Source organism: Gouania willdenowi, chromosome 7, assembly GCF_900634775.1.
Source record: "Gouania willdenowi chromosome 7, fGouWil2.1, whole genome shotgun sequence".
In the NCBI taxonomy this organism is placed as follows: Eukaryota; Metazoa; Chordata; class Actinopteri; order Blenniiformes; family Gobiesocidae; genus Gouania; species Gouania willdenowi.
In genome coordinates this window covers 30,953,906-30,973,853 of record NC_041050.1, presented here as the reverse complement: position 1 = coordinate 30,973,853, position 19,948 = coordinate 30,953,906, and the positions used below count along the sequence as shown (strand labels likewise).

The 19,948-nt window shown below is 39.6% G+C and overlaps 1 protein-coding gene across 3 annotated transcripts in view; it reads right to left on the bottom strand.

Moving 5' to 3' along the window:
- Positions 1 to 19,948, bottom strand: part of cpne5a (copine Va) — a 126,654-nt gene that overhangs the window by 55,153 nt on the left and 51,553 nt on the right. For all 3 annotated transcript variants that reach the window (XM_028452977.1, XM_028452974.1, XM_028452976.1), the window contains 3 exons: positions 11,524 to 11,587; positions 2,767 to 2,870; positions 2,573 to 2,677 (listed from right to left, as the gene is read on the bottom strand). In XM_028452977.1, coding sequence (XP_028308778.1) covers positions 2,573 to 2,677; positions 2,767 to 2,870; positions 11,524 to 11,587 — 273 coding nt within the window. The remainder of the gene's footprint in view (positions 1 to 2,572; positions 2,678 to 2,766; positions 2,871 to 11,523; positions 11,588 to 19,948) is intronic.

Below are 19,948 nucleotides of genomic sequence, written 5' to 3'. Positions count from 1 at the left end.
GCACTAAATTCAGAACAAATGCCACAACCTCTGGGTTTCTGGACCTGCTCGTGGTCCAACAAACAAAAGCAGAAATGTTTACAATATCAATCATACCTTTCAAATAATATAGAGAATATTTCCTCTCCATCCATTTTCATAAAAGTTCACAATAATCTGAGACAATTTCAGTTTCCAGTCTATCCCAGAGCTCACACACACAAACATGTATGTAAGGGGCCCATGTTAAGCTAAATCACCTTTTCTGTGCTTTAAACATCATAAAGTGCTATTAGGGCTTCATACACATGCCCAAAGTGTTTTTTTCATTGATTCCCTCAATCGTTAGTTAGAGGGTGATTTGCTAAATTCTTGCTGCAGGGTGAGCTCAAACACCTCACTCTAACTTGATGACGCGTTCCCACTTTGATGACAAATTTGACGAAGCACTGAGCTGGAGAAGATGCGTCTCCAGGAAGCTCTCTGCTGTGATTGACATGTAAGCAGACACGCCCACGAAGGTGAGTATTTCAGCATCCTTCGCACAGCGCCATGTATGTATTTTCTACAGTCTATGTATGTACTGGCGAACGCCCCGCCCCCACGCTCTGTCTCGTGTTTCATAAAGCAGCATGAGCTCGGCTACGTAGTGGGTGGGAGGAGGGCGGGGCATCCTCTGGCCCTACATCACCGTGCGGGGAGGAGGAAGTCAGTGTCCCGTCTATAGACACGCCCACTCATAAATATGCATATCAGGCCGCAAATCAGCCTGTTTGCGTAGAGTTGCTCAGTAAGTGACTTTTCAGAGGCTAAAACTCTGGAAAACAGGCAAGTTTGGGAAAATAAACCTCAAATACTATGTTTTGGGGTTCTTAGAACTAATGGAGATGGGTGAAAAATAGCATGACATGTGACCTTTACAGAGAAAATAAACCCCTGCCTTCTTCTGACCTGCCACTAGGAGGAAAATTCAAAAAATGCTTTGATTATGGGCGGGTCTTCTGGAGCAGTTTAGACACACCCAGTGTATATTGTAAAATTTCCAATGAACAATTTATGCTATATTACCTAGCTACTCATTAAGGCGGGCATACACTGTGTGATTTTTTCAATCGTTGTGCGAGTGAGTCCGAATGTGCGCAGCTCACAATTCATGTTCTTTTTTTTTGTCATGTTCTCACACTATATGGACCAACACTCTGATACGACCTGACTGCTCACACTGTATGTCCATACACAACACGTCGTGGTCTTGTTTCCAGAAATGCTACATAAAAATTAGAAGAAGAGGAAGAAGAAGAAGAACTCTGAAGCGTCACCATTAAAACAGAAGAAGAAGAAGAAGAAGAACCCGTAAGTGGATAGACACTCGCGAATCTCAGCAAAAAGAGCTTTAAAAAAGAAAAGGTGGCGATGTGATGGATCAGGAACTGGCTGGGCAGACGTGGACAGTACAATCCGTCAATTCTACAGTGATCCCACAGTGTTCACGCATGCACAGTGTGAGAGTTTAAGGTAAAAACCGGTTCATAGAACTGCTTCAACAGTGACGAGGAGCGAACAGGATTTCAAACAGGTTTTGTTTTCTTGCGCCCATACGATTGCTGATCGGGGGCTGGTGGTAAGTTAATCGCTTCTTGTGACCCAATGTATACTACACCATATATACAAACCACACAATGCATGACACAAGATTTAGCCAAGACTCAGCCCGATCCCAAAAATAGACGCACAAGTGAAAAATTGGCCCAAAATGGGCCAAAATCGCAGTGTATGCCCGCCAATACTCAATATACCTCTCTATTAACTCGTCTCTCAAATCAACCTACTCACCACAGATTGTAGAGCCCACAGATGTTAGTTTTTATAAAAGGGGCGGGGCTAAAAGTGCTTCTTTGTGATGTGAGATGGTCACAAAACATCACATGATCTTATTCTCAGCCAATAGCAAAAATAATTGTAATAGCCGTGTTTCAACCCATAGTGGGCAGTTACTCTTACATTTTACAACAAAATATGACAAATTGAAATACTTTGACGAAAATGTTGAGAGTTGGACCAGGATCAATTAACAGCACTACTTCATACCTAAATACATTTGTATTCAGCAGAAAAAAGTGGTTTTGGATTTTAGTTACTCTTTAATCTCTATCCAGAAAACCTAAACACAGTTAATCAATCTGTGCCTTCCCCACACACACTGATATTCCATCCACCTGTCTTCGTTCAAATAGCAGGCAGTGCAACCACTTTTTTCTCTGCTCCATTTTCTATTTCCTCTGATTTTCTCTATTTTTCTACCAAAACTAGGCGTCCTGTGGAGCTCTCGCTCTGAGGAGACCAAGATAAGATCCAAGGTGCTGCTGCAACAACTAATCACAAAGTTGAAATACTCAAAAAGACTCTTTATAGTTGAGGGCGAATCAATGGACAGAGGGGCAAAGCAGCGTGTCATCAGAGATACACGTGTGAGAATCGTCTATTTCAGCCACAGATATCACAGTAGCAAATCGATGTTGTGAATTCTGATAGAAGAGCTGTTTCGAAACAAGCGCATCCTGTTTCTTTTTTATGTGTGAATCTTCCAGCCTACCTGTTGTAGTCTCCGTTGCAGAGTGCTCTGACGGGAATGGAAAAGGGTTGCCACACTGGGTTCAGTGTGTTCTTCACCACCTCACTTTTATGACAGATGGTGAACCTGGAGACGCAAGTCAACAGAACCAAGAGCATCAAGGTATAAAACACTTAAAAGCCCAAAGAAAAGCAGAACTATTGACGAAAACTCACGTTCCATCCTCGTTACTTCGATAGAAGACCATAAAAGGATCCGACTTTCCAAAAAAGTCCTTTTTATCCAGTTTATTGGCACAAAACTGCATAGTGGCACAATCCTACAGACAGAGAAAAGAAAGCAGTCAGAGAGAGACAAAATGCTAGAGGACATTGTTCCACTCACTGTTTGCCCCCCTGTTGTTTATATTTACAGGCAGTGTGCAGAGATATAAAAGCACTGAATCATCGACTGAATCCATAACACGAGGAGAGCAAAACGCTTCCCAAAAACCATAAAATGCATTCATTATCATTTCTTCATTAAGCAACTCTTACATAACCATACGGATGGAGTAAAAGATGTGTGTGAGAAATGGAAACACATTTTGCTGAATGCAGTAATAATAAGAGAATGAGGCTGAAATGGATGGCGCACGGATGAGGGGGCTGAGCACAAAAAGGATGTGAAGGGTGTGAGTGCAGCTAATGACATAATAGAAAATCAGCCATTATCATAATTATATTAATCACAGGAGTGTTTCTATGTGAGCTGCCATATCACATATACAGAATAGGCTCCTGAGCCAAAAACGTTTCCTGTTGGTCTCAGTAATAGTCAGTATTATATGATAACAGGGCTGCATTGTGGACATGGAAGACATATCAGACTGGAAAGACAATAAAGCTCTAACAGTGAATGCTATGTGTATTATATTCAGAGTCTCCAATGAGTGCAGAGAACATCTGCTTTGACCCGGCTGGCGTTTTAAAGTCCTGCTATTAAACTGGAATCAGCATGGGGCTAGGCTATCGATTTTAGTGACCCACATCAGTGTGTCACGCTCAGAGCAGCCCGTCACTAACCCCCGTCAAACCACTTTCTGTTGGAGACACACCAGTCACTATCACTCTAACAATTGTTTATCAGCAGTTGTTGTTCTGAGGTAGTTTTATTCAGATTTCTGCTTTAGTGTAAGCAGTCTAACCTGCTGTTCTCATTCCATTCTTTTTCCAAATATAATTTTTGATTGGGGGCGCTTACCACTCTCAATGGGCCACTTTTCACCCTGGCTTTTAAACGCACCTCATTAAATAGGGCAAACATTTAAAATATAATATATATATATACAAAAAATAATGACTAAAAATAAAAAACCATACACATACACAAACTAATAAAATACTGCAGCGGAGACGGTAATGACAGCGGTAGATCCCTATCAAGATTACAGAATACCAATTAATGTGAATATTTGTGACAAGTGACTAGTCTTACTGCTTCTTTAACACATTTCAGAAGCAAAACGATTGATATTCAGAAACAAGACAATTAATGTAGCTGTGCTGTTTTTTTCTGTTCAGTTTGTGATCAAATCTGATATATTATCTGTAAATTTCACCAGTCCGGACTCTACAGTAGTAAGTTTGTTGTGAAATGTAGTTACAGGCTCTTTCCTTATCAATGTTGTTAAATATAAGGTTAAAGTTGCTAATCGTGTGGTTGAGAATACATTTGCAATATGATAAAACATCATTCTAGGACAGGTACAGGCACCTAGTGGTATGTGCGTCTGTCTATGGAAAAATAACTTCATATCCTCCTAATGCTGCGTAAACAGGCGCATTATGCAGAGTCTGTGCATGCACCTGGTTATGGATATCATTATGTTTGCTTGATCACAGAAGGTGATCACGAGTGTACAGAGATTTTGTTTTTTTTCTTGTTTTCTTTCAGCAATATTTTGTAAATTGGAAAATGAGGATGATTTTTTTTTTTTTATGTCTATTTAATGTCAAACTCAAAGAGGATTAGTAGTAGTAGTAATCCAAATGTCATTGATGCTGTTTTGAAGCTTTTCTTCAGAATCAAATAGAGGTGGGTAGAATATCCAGGATATTTATTCAGGTAGGAGTAACGTTGCTTTGAAGTCATTTTGCTCGGACAGCTACTCGTGTAGAAGTGAAAAAAGGAATACCTGAAGAAAATGTGAGTACTACTACTGTGAGTAGTAGTACTACTACTGTGAGTAGTAGTACTGAGTAACTGTTTGAGCGGAAAAGTTTATTTATTATTTTAAGATTGTTGTTGCGGAACAAAACAAAACAAAAAAATTTAAAAATTGTGATATTCACAAAATAAATTACAAGAAAATTGCAGAAAATACGAAAAAACTAAACAATTCTAAAAAAAAAAAAAAAAACAAGGAGCACGAGCCAAACTAAATTTATTTTACAGATCAAAATGAGGCATTTGCCACTTGGATATTTACTCACAGTGGAAAAAGTGACTATTATCGTGGCCATACCAGCCTGCCATTGCCTGATCTCGGAAGCTAAGCAGGTCTGGGCCTGGTTAGTAGTTGGATAGGAGACCACTGAGAATAGTTCACCACCACTAAGTGTGGAGTGAAAGAATAATCCCTTAATTCTGTAAAGCGACTTTGAGTGTCTATGAGAAAGCGCTATATAAAATTGATGCATTATTATTATTTTTGCTGGCGTAGGAGTACAGATGCTGCATTATCGTTTTGCTTGGGTGGAAGTAAAAAATGGAAAAAAATACTCTAGGAAGTGCAGTTTCTTCGAGAAGTTGCTCGGGTACCTGCACTTGAGTGGATGTGGCTGAGTACTGCCCACCTCTGGAATCAAATATGCTGTTCTGATTTCTTATCTTGGATACAGACCATATTGTGCTGCAACACCGGGAATAATAAATGTTTATTACATTGATTACGGGGTAGGCGTATAAGCTTTCTAGCTTCAGCCTACTCCTTTTTTGAGCTTCTATACCTGAATAATGTGTGTAACTGCTCAGAAAATAAACTAAACTAAATGAAACATTACATATTATTTCAATACATGTTATTTTTGTTTAGTACTATTTTTTTCTGCCTACTGAAAATAGTAAATTTCAATGTTACACAAACTGAAACTAATTTTAAGGTTACTATAAAAAGTAATTTTCATTATGTTTCCAGCTAGAGGCAGAGTGACTTGGCTAGTGGCTACATGTTAACTTGGATTAATGCACAACACATTGCATTGATTTGAGGAAAACAATAAACTTGATTTCAAAGAACTCATTTAGGTGTTACCAAGTGAAACAATTCGAGTACCCCTAAATTGGTCCAAATGTTTCCTTTTTTTCCGTATATGTCCGAAAGACAGAGAGCCATCGAGCAGAAAGCAGACTCTCACATAGAAGTGCAAAGCAAGCTTCTCCCAAAAATCCTCACTTGCCTCAAATCAAACTGTGTTGTTGATTAAAAACGGGAAAAAAAACCAAACACAAAACGGATTAAAACAGTTGGAGGTTGCAGCTAAATGCGATGCTCTGTCTTTTTTCTTTTCCCGCTGTTCTTATTTTGTGCACTTCCACCCATTATACAGCCTAGATAGAAGATTAATGTCAAATTATCTTTTATGTTGTTGTTTCTTTCTGCAGTTGGGTTTGAAAATAATCAGTTATGTAATAAAGCCATTCACTGTGCACATTACACATGAAGTGTTAACCTCTCGCTTGACCTTTTAAGTTCACAAAGAACCTCATCTGAAAAGGGTTTATTTGAGTCAGTAACCCACGCCCTCAAAAGATTAACTCAACCCATAGTTTAAGTATTCTCTTTAACACCGATGCATCCTCTACAATTACACTATCATGCTAACAGGGACCCTCAAGCCTTCATTAGGCAAAGATAATACACACCCTCTCAGATGCCTGGCAGTGTTCTCTCATTAGGTGGAGAAAAGGCTGAATGTTCATTCCAGCCACCAGGGTTTAGGAGCAGCAGGGGAATACTGAGTGTACTGAGCCCCGTTCCTCTCATTTCTCTGCTCCACTAAGATATCACTGCTCATGTTAGTAGGAAACCAACGCAGAGCTGCTTTGCCAAGCGCTGTTTGCTTAATCCACGTAACAGCTCAGGAAGTGGAACAGTTTTTGTTTAAAGGAAGTAAAAGAACTGGATTCATGTTACATAAGAATCCAAACTTTTACACGAGCCACACATTACAGTTATTGTTTCATTATTTTACATTTGTCATATTTTTTCTACAACGATGAGTGGAACATTTTCACAGCAGCATGAATCAAAATGTAAAGGTAATGTTTAATCATTAATATTTGATAAGTTAATGCACAAAGGAAACAAACATGGTGTAAAGCAGAGGTTCTCCACTGTTGGATTTGATGAAAAATTGTGCAGTTTGAACCACAAAACTGTGATATAAGAAAATTAGGTAACACTTTGCTTGAAGTTTTATACCGTAATTTCCGGGCTATAAAGCGCACTGTTTTATTGGCCGCATTACAATAATTTAGCAATTAAAAAAAAAAAAAAAAAAATCCACACAAATGCCGCAGCCTATCGGCTGATGAGGGTGCCCGTCAGACAACTCGGCCAATCAGAACGGACAGGTAGGCGGGCTGCTGTACTCAAGTTAGGTTTCACGGAAGTGTCCGTGTTTCAACTGATAAGTTTCCTTTACTACATGAAGTCACCTCCTCACTGCCCCACGTCTGCATATCAGTCCATTTACAGCTTTTTATGGTCACTTTTTGGGGTGGGAAATGCTGTTTTAAATAAGTGGGTTTTGAGTCCGGCTTTGAATTGTGAGAATAAGTCCATGTTCCTGAGATCCAGAGGTAGTGAGTTCCAGAGCCGGGGAGCAGAGCGGCTGAAAGCTCTGTTCCCCATGGTGATAAGGTGGGCTGGGGGAGTGGACAGATGAATGAAGGAAGAGGATCTGAGGGAGCGAGATGGAGTGTAGACATGGATGAGATCAGTCAGGTAAGGGGAGGCAGTGTGGTGAATGTCCTTCAAAAGTGAACAGAAGGATCTTTAAGTGGATGCGGTATGGAATGGGAAGCCAATGGAGCTGGTGGAGAACAAGAGTGATGTGGGAGACAGAGGGGGTTTTGGTGATGATGCGGGCAGCTGAGTTCTGGACTAAGTTCTGGGAGACCAAAAAGAAGGGAATTGCAGTAATCAAGCCGAGAAGTGACCAGTCTGTGGACTAGCAGCAGTGTGAGGGGTGAGGGAGGGTGGCAGCGATTAACGTTACGGAGGTAGAAATATGCGGACCGGGAGATATTATATATATATATATATATATGAAATTATGCTGTCATTATTATTACATGACACCTGTCATGAGCATGAATAATGTGTCATGAAGTGTTGTTCACTTCCCAAACCCCTAACCTTAACCCAAAGTACATTGCCTTCTCCCCTCCCTCTAGAACCCTTATGAGGCACAAGACTTCTCTGACCCTCTTCTCTACCAATATCTATGCCTTCCTTCCTGACCCTAAAACTAACCCTTCCCTATTATCCTTCACCCTAACCCCCTACCCTAACCCTAACCTTCCTCCCCTGGCCCTAATCACTCCTCCCCTCTTTTCTTATATTCCTTACCCAAACTCCCTCCCCTAACCCTAACCTTTCCTGCCTTGGCCCTAACCCTTACTCCCTTCTCTATTTAGCACTTTGAAATTGTATTTAAAAAAAATAAGAATTCTTAAATATTTTACGAGTTGGTTTTATGTCCCTTTTTATGTTCTTTCATGAATTCTTGAAGTTTGCTTTTAACATGTTCCACAGGGTTTCCGACAGCCATGGCACATCACCGTTCCTGAAGTCCTTTTTCTGAGCCCTTTTTAAATTAAAAACTTGTTTAGGGTGTAAAACCTTTTATTATTTTTAAAATAAAAAAATTGTCTTATTTTACATTTGAATTCGTTTTTTGAGGATATACTTATTCAGAATAGAAGGTTTATTTGATAGTATAGACGTCCTGCTGCCCGTGTTCCCTATCCTAAACAGTGGGCATGCTCTGTAGCTGTTCCCTCTCAACGTTCTTGAAGCCAAAATACGGCGCTTAGGGGCGCTTCCATCTTGCAAATTTGACGTCATTTGGAGACACAGTCTGCGCAGTAAGGTCCGGCGGGAGGAGCACTGGTAACACGTCACCACCCATTTAGAGTACTGCCCTGATGACTACGCCAAAAATGTATGTATCTTTCCTACGAGAAATTCTACCAACATCTTGTTCGATGATCATATCACAGAGGTTAGTACTAGTACTAGTAGCTAAAAAAAATCGGAAAAGTATAATGGCGTCTCGGCTTTCCTTTACAACGTAAGAGAGCTACGCAAGATCCATGGCTGTCAATCATCGTGATATATGACGTAAAATCCTGTTTTTCAACCTCAAAATAACTTTTTTAAAACAAACTTCACAGAAAAACGAGCACTTGAACACAATGTAAGGTAATAATAACTAATGATCACAGCGGAGTTTAGGTTTGGAAAATATGATGTGAGGAGTATTTTAACCATTGAGGAGGCGGGGTTTATGACCTATACTGCAGCCAGTCAGCAGGGGGAGCGCTAAAAATAAAAGCTTCACTTCCCCGTAAGCGTGGGTCGTCCATTCTTTTCAGTCTATGATCCAAACCCTGACCCTATTACCTAACCCCACTAGATCCCTCCGCCTAACCCAAAAAATGCCAACATTGCTCCAAAGGTGTCCTAATTTAGAGAAAGGTGTCATAATTTTGCGAAAGACACTTAATGACAACCTTTAAGCACCTCATTAATGCTAATGACAGATAATGACAGCGTAATGTCAGCCTTATGTATCAAACTTCAAGTAAAGTGTTACCGAAAATTATTATACAAGAAAACAAAAAGTATGCAAGTAAAATTTTATCAAAGAGAAAACACTCGTTCTTTGAATTTTAAACTGTATTTTGATGTGTTACACACATTTTAAATGACACTAAGTAGTGTTTGTTTGCTGAAACCATAAGCAGTGACTTGTGGTTTGCAACTGACTATTAGTGAAATGTTGGGTGCGTCACATGGACTTAAATCAGCCAGAGCTGCAGATGGATCTCGAGCAGGATCTGAAGGAAATCAAGGGCTCTGCTCAGCAGTCGTATGTGCCACAGATAGCGGCAGCCAAGAGGAAGCCTTTGATCCATGCAGAGGCTGCTGTGCTCTCTAATGACACCTGGCAAATCCTCTGTGAGGGCGACAGCCAGCCCACATCTTGGTTAACAGTCTATACAGAACTTTCAAAGTCAATTCCCGCCAGCTTGGTCTCAGTTAGCCCATACAGGAATCTTGGATTACAGAATAAACACTATCCAGATGGATAGTGCAATTTCCATACTGCCAGAAACTGCCGTCTGCTTCATTTCCCTCATTTTAACTCAAACTCAGAGCCTTTCCCACCAAGGTTTTACTCCGCCAACAAGGCAGATTTGCAGTGACATGTCAGAACCTTGTTTCTCTAATTGAGTCTGGGTGAGAACAAATGAGCATTTGTACAAGTGACAATCATTTGCATTTATATTACTAAATCACTTCTTGAAGAGGTGCTTGGCCGTGATTGCACTAACACTGATCATTACAGGTCTGGAGCACCTGATGACTTGCAGCAGTGACACAGAGGTGATGAGCACCGACTCTTTGGTGCAGAAGAACACAGTCGGTAACAGTTTTATTATCAGCCAGGAAAGATCAGTATCACTTTGGAGTGATCATCCTGCAAGAACTAAAAGTAACTTCTGTGTGAAGATGCGAATCATGAACAAGGGCAGTGTGAAAAATAAAAAAACAAAAAAAAGTGGAGAAGAAATGAGCTGAAACACAGTGAAGGGCTTGGAAAGCGACTCACGCTTCTCAGGCTTTAGATCACATCAAACTTTTGGAGATGGGATTTAATTCTTTTATGTTTGGCGTTTGGCTTTTAAAGCACAAATTCTGGCAGAGTAAAGATTAAAAAAAAGAAAAATGCTTTTTATCATACATATCTATAGATGTCGTCCCTTGATTTTATTTCAAGCTTTTTATTTGAGTCAAATTTCCCTTTTTTTTTGCTGAAAGTGGTGGATTTCACCCAATACACCATTGATCACCCTTGATAGGTGCACCCCCGAGAACCACTAAATCCCCATCAGCAATTTTGAAACATATTTTGCTCACACAGCAGCTTTTAACACTCTTCTGAAATGTCCCGAATTTTTAACGATGATTTTAAAAAGTATCAGCAGTATATATAAATGCATTAAACGGTGATGGCGCATGCAATTATATCTCAGCAAACCTGAACTACAATCGTGGGGGTTGGAACATTAAAGCAGCACTTAACAAGTGTGACATAAAGTTGCAAAAGCCTCGAGTCATTAGATGCTTCCATGGACTTCATTAAACATTTACACTGGAGCTCAGTGGTTCACTGTGCCGCCTCTCAGGGAGGCCAGTTGTTCTGCCCAGTTTCGCCTGCACTGGACGCAGCATTAAAGTGATTATTTACTGTCTTCATTTAGCAATGTGGAGGAAAAACCCAATAGGCATTACTGTACATGGGTTATTAATGCATATTTGTGGAATTAACACGCCACACACAGTGGCAAATGTCTATATCACTAAATGGATTGGAAGCAATCTCATTAAATTGCTATTCAATGTACACAGTCCTCCAATTGGAAACTAAATTGCATAGTAACACAGCTTATCCTGCTCGTTTAATGAGGACGTTAATCATAAAACACGTCTTACTGAAATAAAGGACACTAAACAGCTCATTTCACTTCCACAGGCTTCCGAACAGGCTTTATGCACTAAATATTTCTATGCATATACAATTTCCCCGTAGCCAGTGACTTTCAATACACTCAATTCAAATTTCATGTGCTGTGGTTGAAGGTCCATTCAATGCAGAAACTTTAAAAAACGTTTTTAAAAAGAATTTGGAACCTACTCTGCAGTTTCCGAGCTCTTCAGCTGACAAGATGATGGTTCCACACTTCTTTCCAGGTATGCCGCTGTTAACACAAACACACAAACACAGAGAAGGGCCTCAATAAAATGTCCACTTTGTAAGTTTATATGTAACAACTGACAGACACAGTGCTGCACTTTATCAAGAACAACCCCAGTGTTGACAACAGAGAGCAAACTGTTTAAATGACAGATGTTTTCCAATAGTTCTTCACACAGTGTTGGTACACGGAAAAAAAAGACAAAGTATTTTACTCAGTTTGGATTTGTCATTACAAGTTACAATAACTTATAATAAGTACAAACAATTTAAAATAATACATTTCAAATAACTTTTTCTATTTTAAATGTTTCTCAAAGTCTCATAAGTGAGTTTTTTTTTGTTTTTACGTTGTATAATAGCTGTGGGTACAATAGAGTGCCCATCTATGTGACACATTATATATACTGGTGTACCACACCCTATGCCTTTAATCAGAATCAGAAATACTTTATTTATAGAAAACGCTTTGTTACAGAGGCTCGAGAAATATTACAAATGAAAGGAATAAATACTAAACAAAGGATGAAATGAAAAGAAAAAAGAAAAATGTACATACAGTAGTTAAGTACAAGACTAGTTAATTAAACAAGGATTAAATACAAGTGCACACATTATAGTTGAAAAAAATAAAATAAGATAAGAATGAAAATAATAAACAAATATACAAATACAATACAGATATATACAAGAATCCAAAAGCTGTCAAGTTAAAGTGAGGAGATAATCAGCTGGGATTGGCTTCAGGGGCTGAGCTTGAGGGGTCTATGGACTAATTCAATGAAAACCAGCAAAGGTACATAAATGACAGGTCATTGAATGTTTAAAGGGCCCATGTTAAGCTAAACCAACTTTTCTGTGCTTTAAACATCATAAAAGTGCTATTAGGGCTTCATACACATGCCCAAAGTGTTTTTTTCATTGATTCCCTCAATCGTTAGTTAGAGGGTGATTTGCTATTTTCTTACTGCAGGGCGAGCCCAAACACCTCGCTCCAATTTGATGACACCTTCCCACTTTGATGACGAATTGGACGCAGCATTGAACTGGAGATGCCGCACCTCCAGGAAGCTCTCTGCCGTGATTGACATGGCCCTACGTCACTGTGTGGGGAGGAGGAAGTCAGTGTCCTGTCTATAGACACGCCCACTCATGAATATGAATAAGTAGGCCATAAATCAGCCTGTTTGTGTAGAGCTGCTCAGTAAGTGACTTTTCAGAGGCTAAAACTCTGGAAAACAGGCGAGTTTGGGAAAATAAACCTCATATACTAAGTAGATCTATTAGTGAGGCTGTACAGTATAGCATCCTCACTCTTGTTGTTTCCCATGTACTTTATTATAATAGAACATCCATAACTCATTCCACAAATTTTGTCAGTTGTTACCGACCAGGGAACCCCAGAGTACAGAATACTCAGGTCACTCTTACGATGTTTTCATAAGTTTGATTGGTATTAATTAATTGGGAAAAAAATAATTGAAAAATCCCTTTCAAACCCATTGGAACAGTCAAATCATGATTAATAAGTTTATATTGGCACCAGAGTGCTGCTTGCTGTTAGTGGTTATACTGACTGCGAAGGTATATACTGACTCTGAGGAGTAATTCTGACTCAGAATGGTAATTCTGATTCTGAGAGGTTCTACTGGAGGTTCTACTGATTCTGAGGGGTTTTACTGAGGGAAATGCAGTTCATCTACAGTAGGTTGTGAAAAAGCCGTACTTGGTATCTGATATTGAGTCATGAGATAAAAAAAAAAAATACTTTTCAAAGCCACCTAAGAGTCTGTTTCCACCAGAACTAGGCACCAGTGTTCCTTCCTCACCTGACAATTATAGGTGAGAAAAAAAATGTATGAATGAATTATTACTGCTCCAAAAATTGTACAAAAAGACAATCTTACTATAGCAGAAGTGTTTGGCAGCTCTAATGCAGTAATTATCATTTTGCACTGGCGTGAATGAATGAAAGATGGTTTTAAACACACCTTGCCAGCACCACTTGGTGATTTTACAGCTCACAGGTCTGCAGTTGTTCTCCTTCTGCAGTAGATAATCAACAGATACAGAGCAGCCGTTCCCTGTCCTTGTTCCTATCTGTTCCACACTAACCAGCCAATCCAATGGGGCTGTGTTCTACCAGATTTCAGCCCAACTGTTTTTGCCTCTGTTTTTTTGAAGCCGAACAAAATGAGAATTTTCTGATGTACAATCTCCGCCACTTTCAGCCTCCACTAGAGTCCATTTCACCTTACCGAGTACAAAGATATCTCGCTTTATAATCACCGAGCAGTGCTTCAGTTGCTGGCTCTCCATTCACTCTCATGGAAAAAAGTGGGAAATTACATGAGTCCTGCTCTGGCCTTTGCTGGGACCAATTATTAAAATGTCAGGCTGGTTGGAGATCCTAATCCAACTGATCTAAGAGTAGGAAATAGGTTGCATATTGGTAGATGAGGGGCCAACTTTGACAACAGCAGCTGTAGTTTGATTTATTTACAGACAATTAAGAGAACATGGGTTGAGTCCAATGATAATGGATTCAGTCCAGGGAGCAACAGAAAGCCAAGACCAGAGATGTAAAGAGTCCTGATCTATCCTACTGAACTAGAAGTACTGTGACTTGATTGAAATTGTAAGTTCAAGTACAAGTAAGTAAAGTATAAAATACTCAAGTACAAGTAAAAAATAGCTCAATTAAATAATACCCAAAGTATAAGTTGCTAGTTATTTTCAGCCCCCATGTTTATCTTGCCACGGTTGACTTGCATACAGTAAAAATCTAATGTATGAACTTAAAAAGGAAGAGATGAAATCTTGCACAATTGGAACTTCATTTATTTTCGCAAAGGCATCTGTATGAAATAAAAGGTTTGTCAATATGTAGAATTAAAAAAAATAAATAAAAAATAACACCAATTAAATAAATTGAAAATAATTTATGAAGATTTATGCTACATTTATGAACCCTAAAACTTAGAAAATATCATCCATTTAATGCTGTTTTTTAATATCAAGTTGGTCAGCAATGATGTGATGCATTTGATTGTTGTCGGGTCATTTAACATTGATTATTTAAAACAAAAAAAATTATAGTTTATAATTGGGTGTAGAAATGTAACAAATGACTTTACTTTATTTAAAACATACTGAAGTACAAGTCAAATTACTGATTTAGAAATATACTGAAAAAAATACAAGTACCCATAAAATCCACTCTATGGGCTGTATGCACAGTGAGACGTGACGTACTGTATTTCCGGTTGAAAATAAGACTGATGAAGTATTTCCTGTTACTGCTTTCGGACAGTCAAAACAGTGGAGAAGTGAGCCTTCACACTTTTTGTGCGTGTTTGTGTGGTTGTGTGTCTACACAATGACATCCAAAAGGAGGAAGGTTGCCTTCCAAACAAGAGGAGATAACGCATCAAGATACCACTGTTGCGTCCCTAGGTGTACAGCTTCAGCTAGATGTATTTCTGCTTTGAGTTTTTTTACGTTCCCACTAGAGGATGAGCTGCAAAAAAAGTGGATCATCAACATCCGGAGAGATAAACTCTAACCCCTATCCCTGACATGATGGAGCGATCAAATGCACTAGGGCGTCAGCGGAACTGTCCCCGTTCTTTTTGAATGGAATAATTACTCCTTTCCTGCCCCTCGTCCTGGTGTTTGGGAGCAAAGAAAGCGATCAAACTCTCCCTCTGAGGACCCCGAGGATGAAATGGATGCACCATGTCCTGACCACGACTACTGCCCCTGTGCTGCACCGGGTGCATTGGAATTAGCCCTCAGTGTTATAGAGGAGGTCCGGGGCGGAGAACGCTGCGCTCCGGAGACAGATGGGGGAGATGACATCAGCAACAAGTGTGGCTTGGAACGGTTTGCTGCTTCAGATGAGGACATTAGATTTTATTAAGGTAAGAAATGTTACATTGCTGTAGCTACTGTAATAAAGTAAATTAAATTAAATTAAAATTAAATTAAATCGGGCTTTCGCCTTTAATTGGCCATGTAATGTTAGTACATTATTGGAATTTGTCTTCTGCACTTAACCCATCCCTGAGGAGCAGTCGGCAGCCATTTTGCGGCGCCTGGGGAGCAGTTCGGGGTTAAGGGACTTGCTCAACATCCCACAGTGACGGCCCCGGTGAGGCTTGAACCAGCAACCCTCCGATTACAAGCCCAGCGTCCTTAACCACTAGGCCACCACTCCCCTAGCAATAGTGCCTAGCTAAACATAAAACAAGAATAGCAATAAACAGGAAAAACAGTTTGTCAGTGAAAGGCCAGTAGCTTATGCAAATGTATAAGATGTCCGCCGCTATTTACTGCTATTGTTGAGTTGCGTGAGATTAATATGAAAACTATGGTCATTTGTCATAATACAGTAGGGTTAGGAACCAGAAGTTCTTTCACGGTCTTCACTCAAACGCAGAAGTGAAGTGTGCATATAGCCCATTACAGTAACGTGAGTACTTGTAATCTCTTGCCAAGACCCTCACCACATCCAAGACCATGATCCAGAACAGCAACTTCCATTAATAGTTCAACAAAAACTCTACCAACCAAGCATTTAATGAAGTGAGACGTAAAATAAAACTTAGGGATTCTTAAAGGGCAGGTTATCATTCTCCGACTCTATCTTCAATGTCCTTGGAGACCATAGTGAAGGTGAATTAACTGTCCTTGAATTATTAATGCCTTACCCTTAGTCACTAACGTGCACTTTGATGATAGCTCAAAGAGGCAGTAAAGCCCCGTCGATAAGGCCAGTAAACCCTGCACACTGTACAGGTCAATATTTTTTTCTTCTTGAGGTCACAGTAATTGCTGGCACTCTCATTAAGGTAGGAAATGATCTGTCGTGTGATCGGTGAAAAACCAGCTTCCGACACTTGGAAGATGCACCATCTTGATCCAAATCTCTGTAGCTGAGAAGAGAGCACCTCGCAAAGGGCCAATGGTCTTTTAAATTAGCCATGCATTATTGAGTGTGGCATTTCCTCAGACGATGTCTAGTTAACGTGAAGCACAAGGAAGGAATGAAAGGGTAAAAACAGTTATTCGGTGCCTGACTTCCCTTTTTTTTACTATTTGTTCCAGCCCTAACAGTTTCCGTGCTGCCGTGTGACTGTTGACGATTTTATGTGTCCTGTAGGAAGAAGCTTTTATTCTCTCAGCAATCATTCACTCATGGCTCTACAGCAGGAAAATGCTTTGATGATGAAATTATGAGAAATGTGCTCTTCTGGCCCTCCTGTAATAATCAAGGAAAGTGACTGGTTCTAATCAGCTGTCCATGCGATATGTGTAACGTTTGCATAGTGAAACAGAAACAGGGTGTGTTATGCTTTGCGGTTGTAAAACCTCACGTCAACGGAACTGCTTTAATGTTTCCCATTGCATCATCATGATTGATTTCTCTCTGTCCGTGAAGGCCGGCTTTTATGGTGCATCCCAGCAGTGGTGAGGGACAAGTTATTGCATCACAGTTGGCAAAGTCTGACCGTCAAATCTTGTTGTTCAAAGTCATAAATCAAACAATATAATGTGTTGTGATGTCCTTTTTGGACCCGATCACTTTGCTTAAGAGAAACAAAAGTAGAAGACAGTGGCGGTTCTAGACCAGTTTCACTGGGGGCGGGGGGGGCGGTTGTCAGAGGGACACATACAACCTTGACAAAAGAGACTGAGAAGCGTTCGAGCGTACAAATGTTGTGGTCTAAATAATGATAAAGTAATACAAATTACTAGTGAAAGGAAACAAAATAAAACATCCTTCTTGGCTTCAGAGACAACACAGTGTAACATTATGAACAATAAAAACATAGTGTAAAGATAAAGATAACCTTTATTAGTCCTGCAAAGGGGAAATTTGCACAGTTTCGCCAGCAGATAAATACATATTATATTGTATAACATTATGAACAATAAAAAGTAGATAAAACATTAAGAGTATCTACTATAGCCTATTTAGCCTAGGTTCCCAAAGTGCGGTACGGGTACCCCCAGGGGTACGCAAATTGTCATGGGGTATATGAATGAAAATTAAAATCACTGATAAAATTGGAAACTAGATTATAAATAGAGCAGCTAATGCTAGGTTAATGCTAATACTAGGCTAATGTTATTTCTAGGTTAAAGATAATGCTAGGTTGATGCAATTGCTAGGTTATTGCTATTACTAGGTTAAAGCTAATGCTGGGTTAAGGCAAGGCAAGGCAAGGCAAATTTATTTATATAGCGCATTTCATACTCAAGGCAACTCAATGTGCTTTACATGATAAAACATTCAATTGTTTAAAATCAATAAGAACATTTAAATCAATAAGAACATCAGTAAAATCAATTAAAATCATCAGTAAAATCATCATTACATCAACAACATGACAAAAAATCTCTCTCTCAATCATATGCAGTAGAGAAAAAAAGTGCCTTTAACTTTGATTTAAAAATGTTCACATGTGATGCTGACTTCAGCTCCGCTGGCAGTTTGTTCCACTTCTTTGCAGCATAACAACTAAAAGCAGCATCACCATGTTTACTGTGAGCTCTGGGCTCCACTATCTGACCTGTGTCCATAGATCTGAGAGACCTGCTGGGTTCATACCTGACTAACATGTCACTGATGTATTCTGGACCAAACCCATTCACAGATTTATACACCAGCAGCAGAACTTTAAAGTCTATTCTGAGGCTGACTGGGAGCCAGTGTAAAGACTTTAAAACTGGAGTAATGTGCTCTGACCTCTTTGTTCTGGTTAAGACCCGAGCTGCAGCGTTCTGAACCAGCTGTAGCTGTTTGATGCTCTTTTGGGGGATTCCTGTCAGAAGACCATTACAATAGTCCAGTCTGCTGGAGATAAAAGCATGGACCAGTTTCTCCTGGTCTTTCTGAGCCATTAAACCTTTCACTCTGGAGATGTTCTTTAGGTGGTAGAAGGTTGTTTTTGTGATAGATTTGATCTGACTGCTGAATGTAAGATCTGAGTCAATCAGAACACCAAGGTTTTTGACTTGGTCTTTAGCTTTTAAAGATCGAGACTCAAGATAATTGCTGACAGCAGTCCTCTTTTCCTTGTTACCAAAGACAATCACCTCCGTCTTGTCATGGTTTAGTTGAAGGAAGTTTTCACTCATCCAGCAGTTTACTTTTTCTAAACAGTCACACAACACCTCAATGGGACCATGGTCATCTGGGTTCAGTGATAGATATAGTTGTGTGTCATCTGCATAGCTCTGATAATCAACCTTACAGTTCTGTAAAATTTGTCCTAAAGGAAGCATGTAAAGGTTAAACAGAAGGGGTCCAAGAACAGATCCCTGAGGAACCCCACAGGACATTGGTAATCTGTCAGATTCAAAGTTTCCAATGCTTACAAAATAGCTTCGCTCCTCCAAGTATGACTTAAACCATTGCATTACTTTTCCATTTAGTCCAACCCATGTTTGCAATCTGTGCAACAAAATTGTATGATCTACAGTGTCAAATGCAGCACTTAGATCCAACAGAATGAGAACAGATACTTTTCCTGAATCAGTGTTCAACCTTATGTCATTGATCACTTTGATAAGAGCAGTTTCAGTGCTGTGATGAGAACGAAAACCTGACTGAAATTTATCAAATATTTTGTTGAATGTTAAGAATTGACTCAGTCGGTTGAAGACCACCTTCTCAATGATCTTGGCCATGAATGGAAGGTTGCTGATTGGTCTATAGTTAGCCAGTATAGAGGCATCCAGTGTTCTCTTTTTTAACAGCCGTTTCACAGCAGCTACTTTCAGGGATTTTGGTACGGTGCCTGATTGGAATGAGCAGTTAATTATCTGACACAAATCAGTGACAATTGACTTTACAACAGTTTTAAAGAAGTTTGAGGGTATTGTGTCAAGGCAACACGTTGATGGATTCAGCTGCTGAACAGTCTCCTCTATTGTTTTTGGGTTCACTGTAATAAACTCTAACATTGTAGTTGACTCATCCCTCAGTGGTTGAAGCTGTTGAATTTAGTGAAAGGGCAGCACAAGCCGAAGACAGAAATTTATTCAAAGAGTAAATCCTTGAGAATTTCAGATCTCCTTTGCGGACTGGAGGTATCGGGCCACTGATGAACACTTTAGGCTGTATACAGCTCACAGTTTTTAGCAGATGGGTGAAATCCTGCTTTAACACCTCAGACTCCTCCTTGGCTAAATCATTTAACCCAAAATGAATCACAACATTTTTCAAATGTGGGTAATCTGCAACGATATGCAAGATTTTGTCAGCCAGGTCTGATACTGTGTCATTAGGTAAGCAGATCACTTTCACGTTGCTGCTAAACATCTTCTGAGCATCTTTAACAGAAACGTCTCCCAC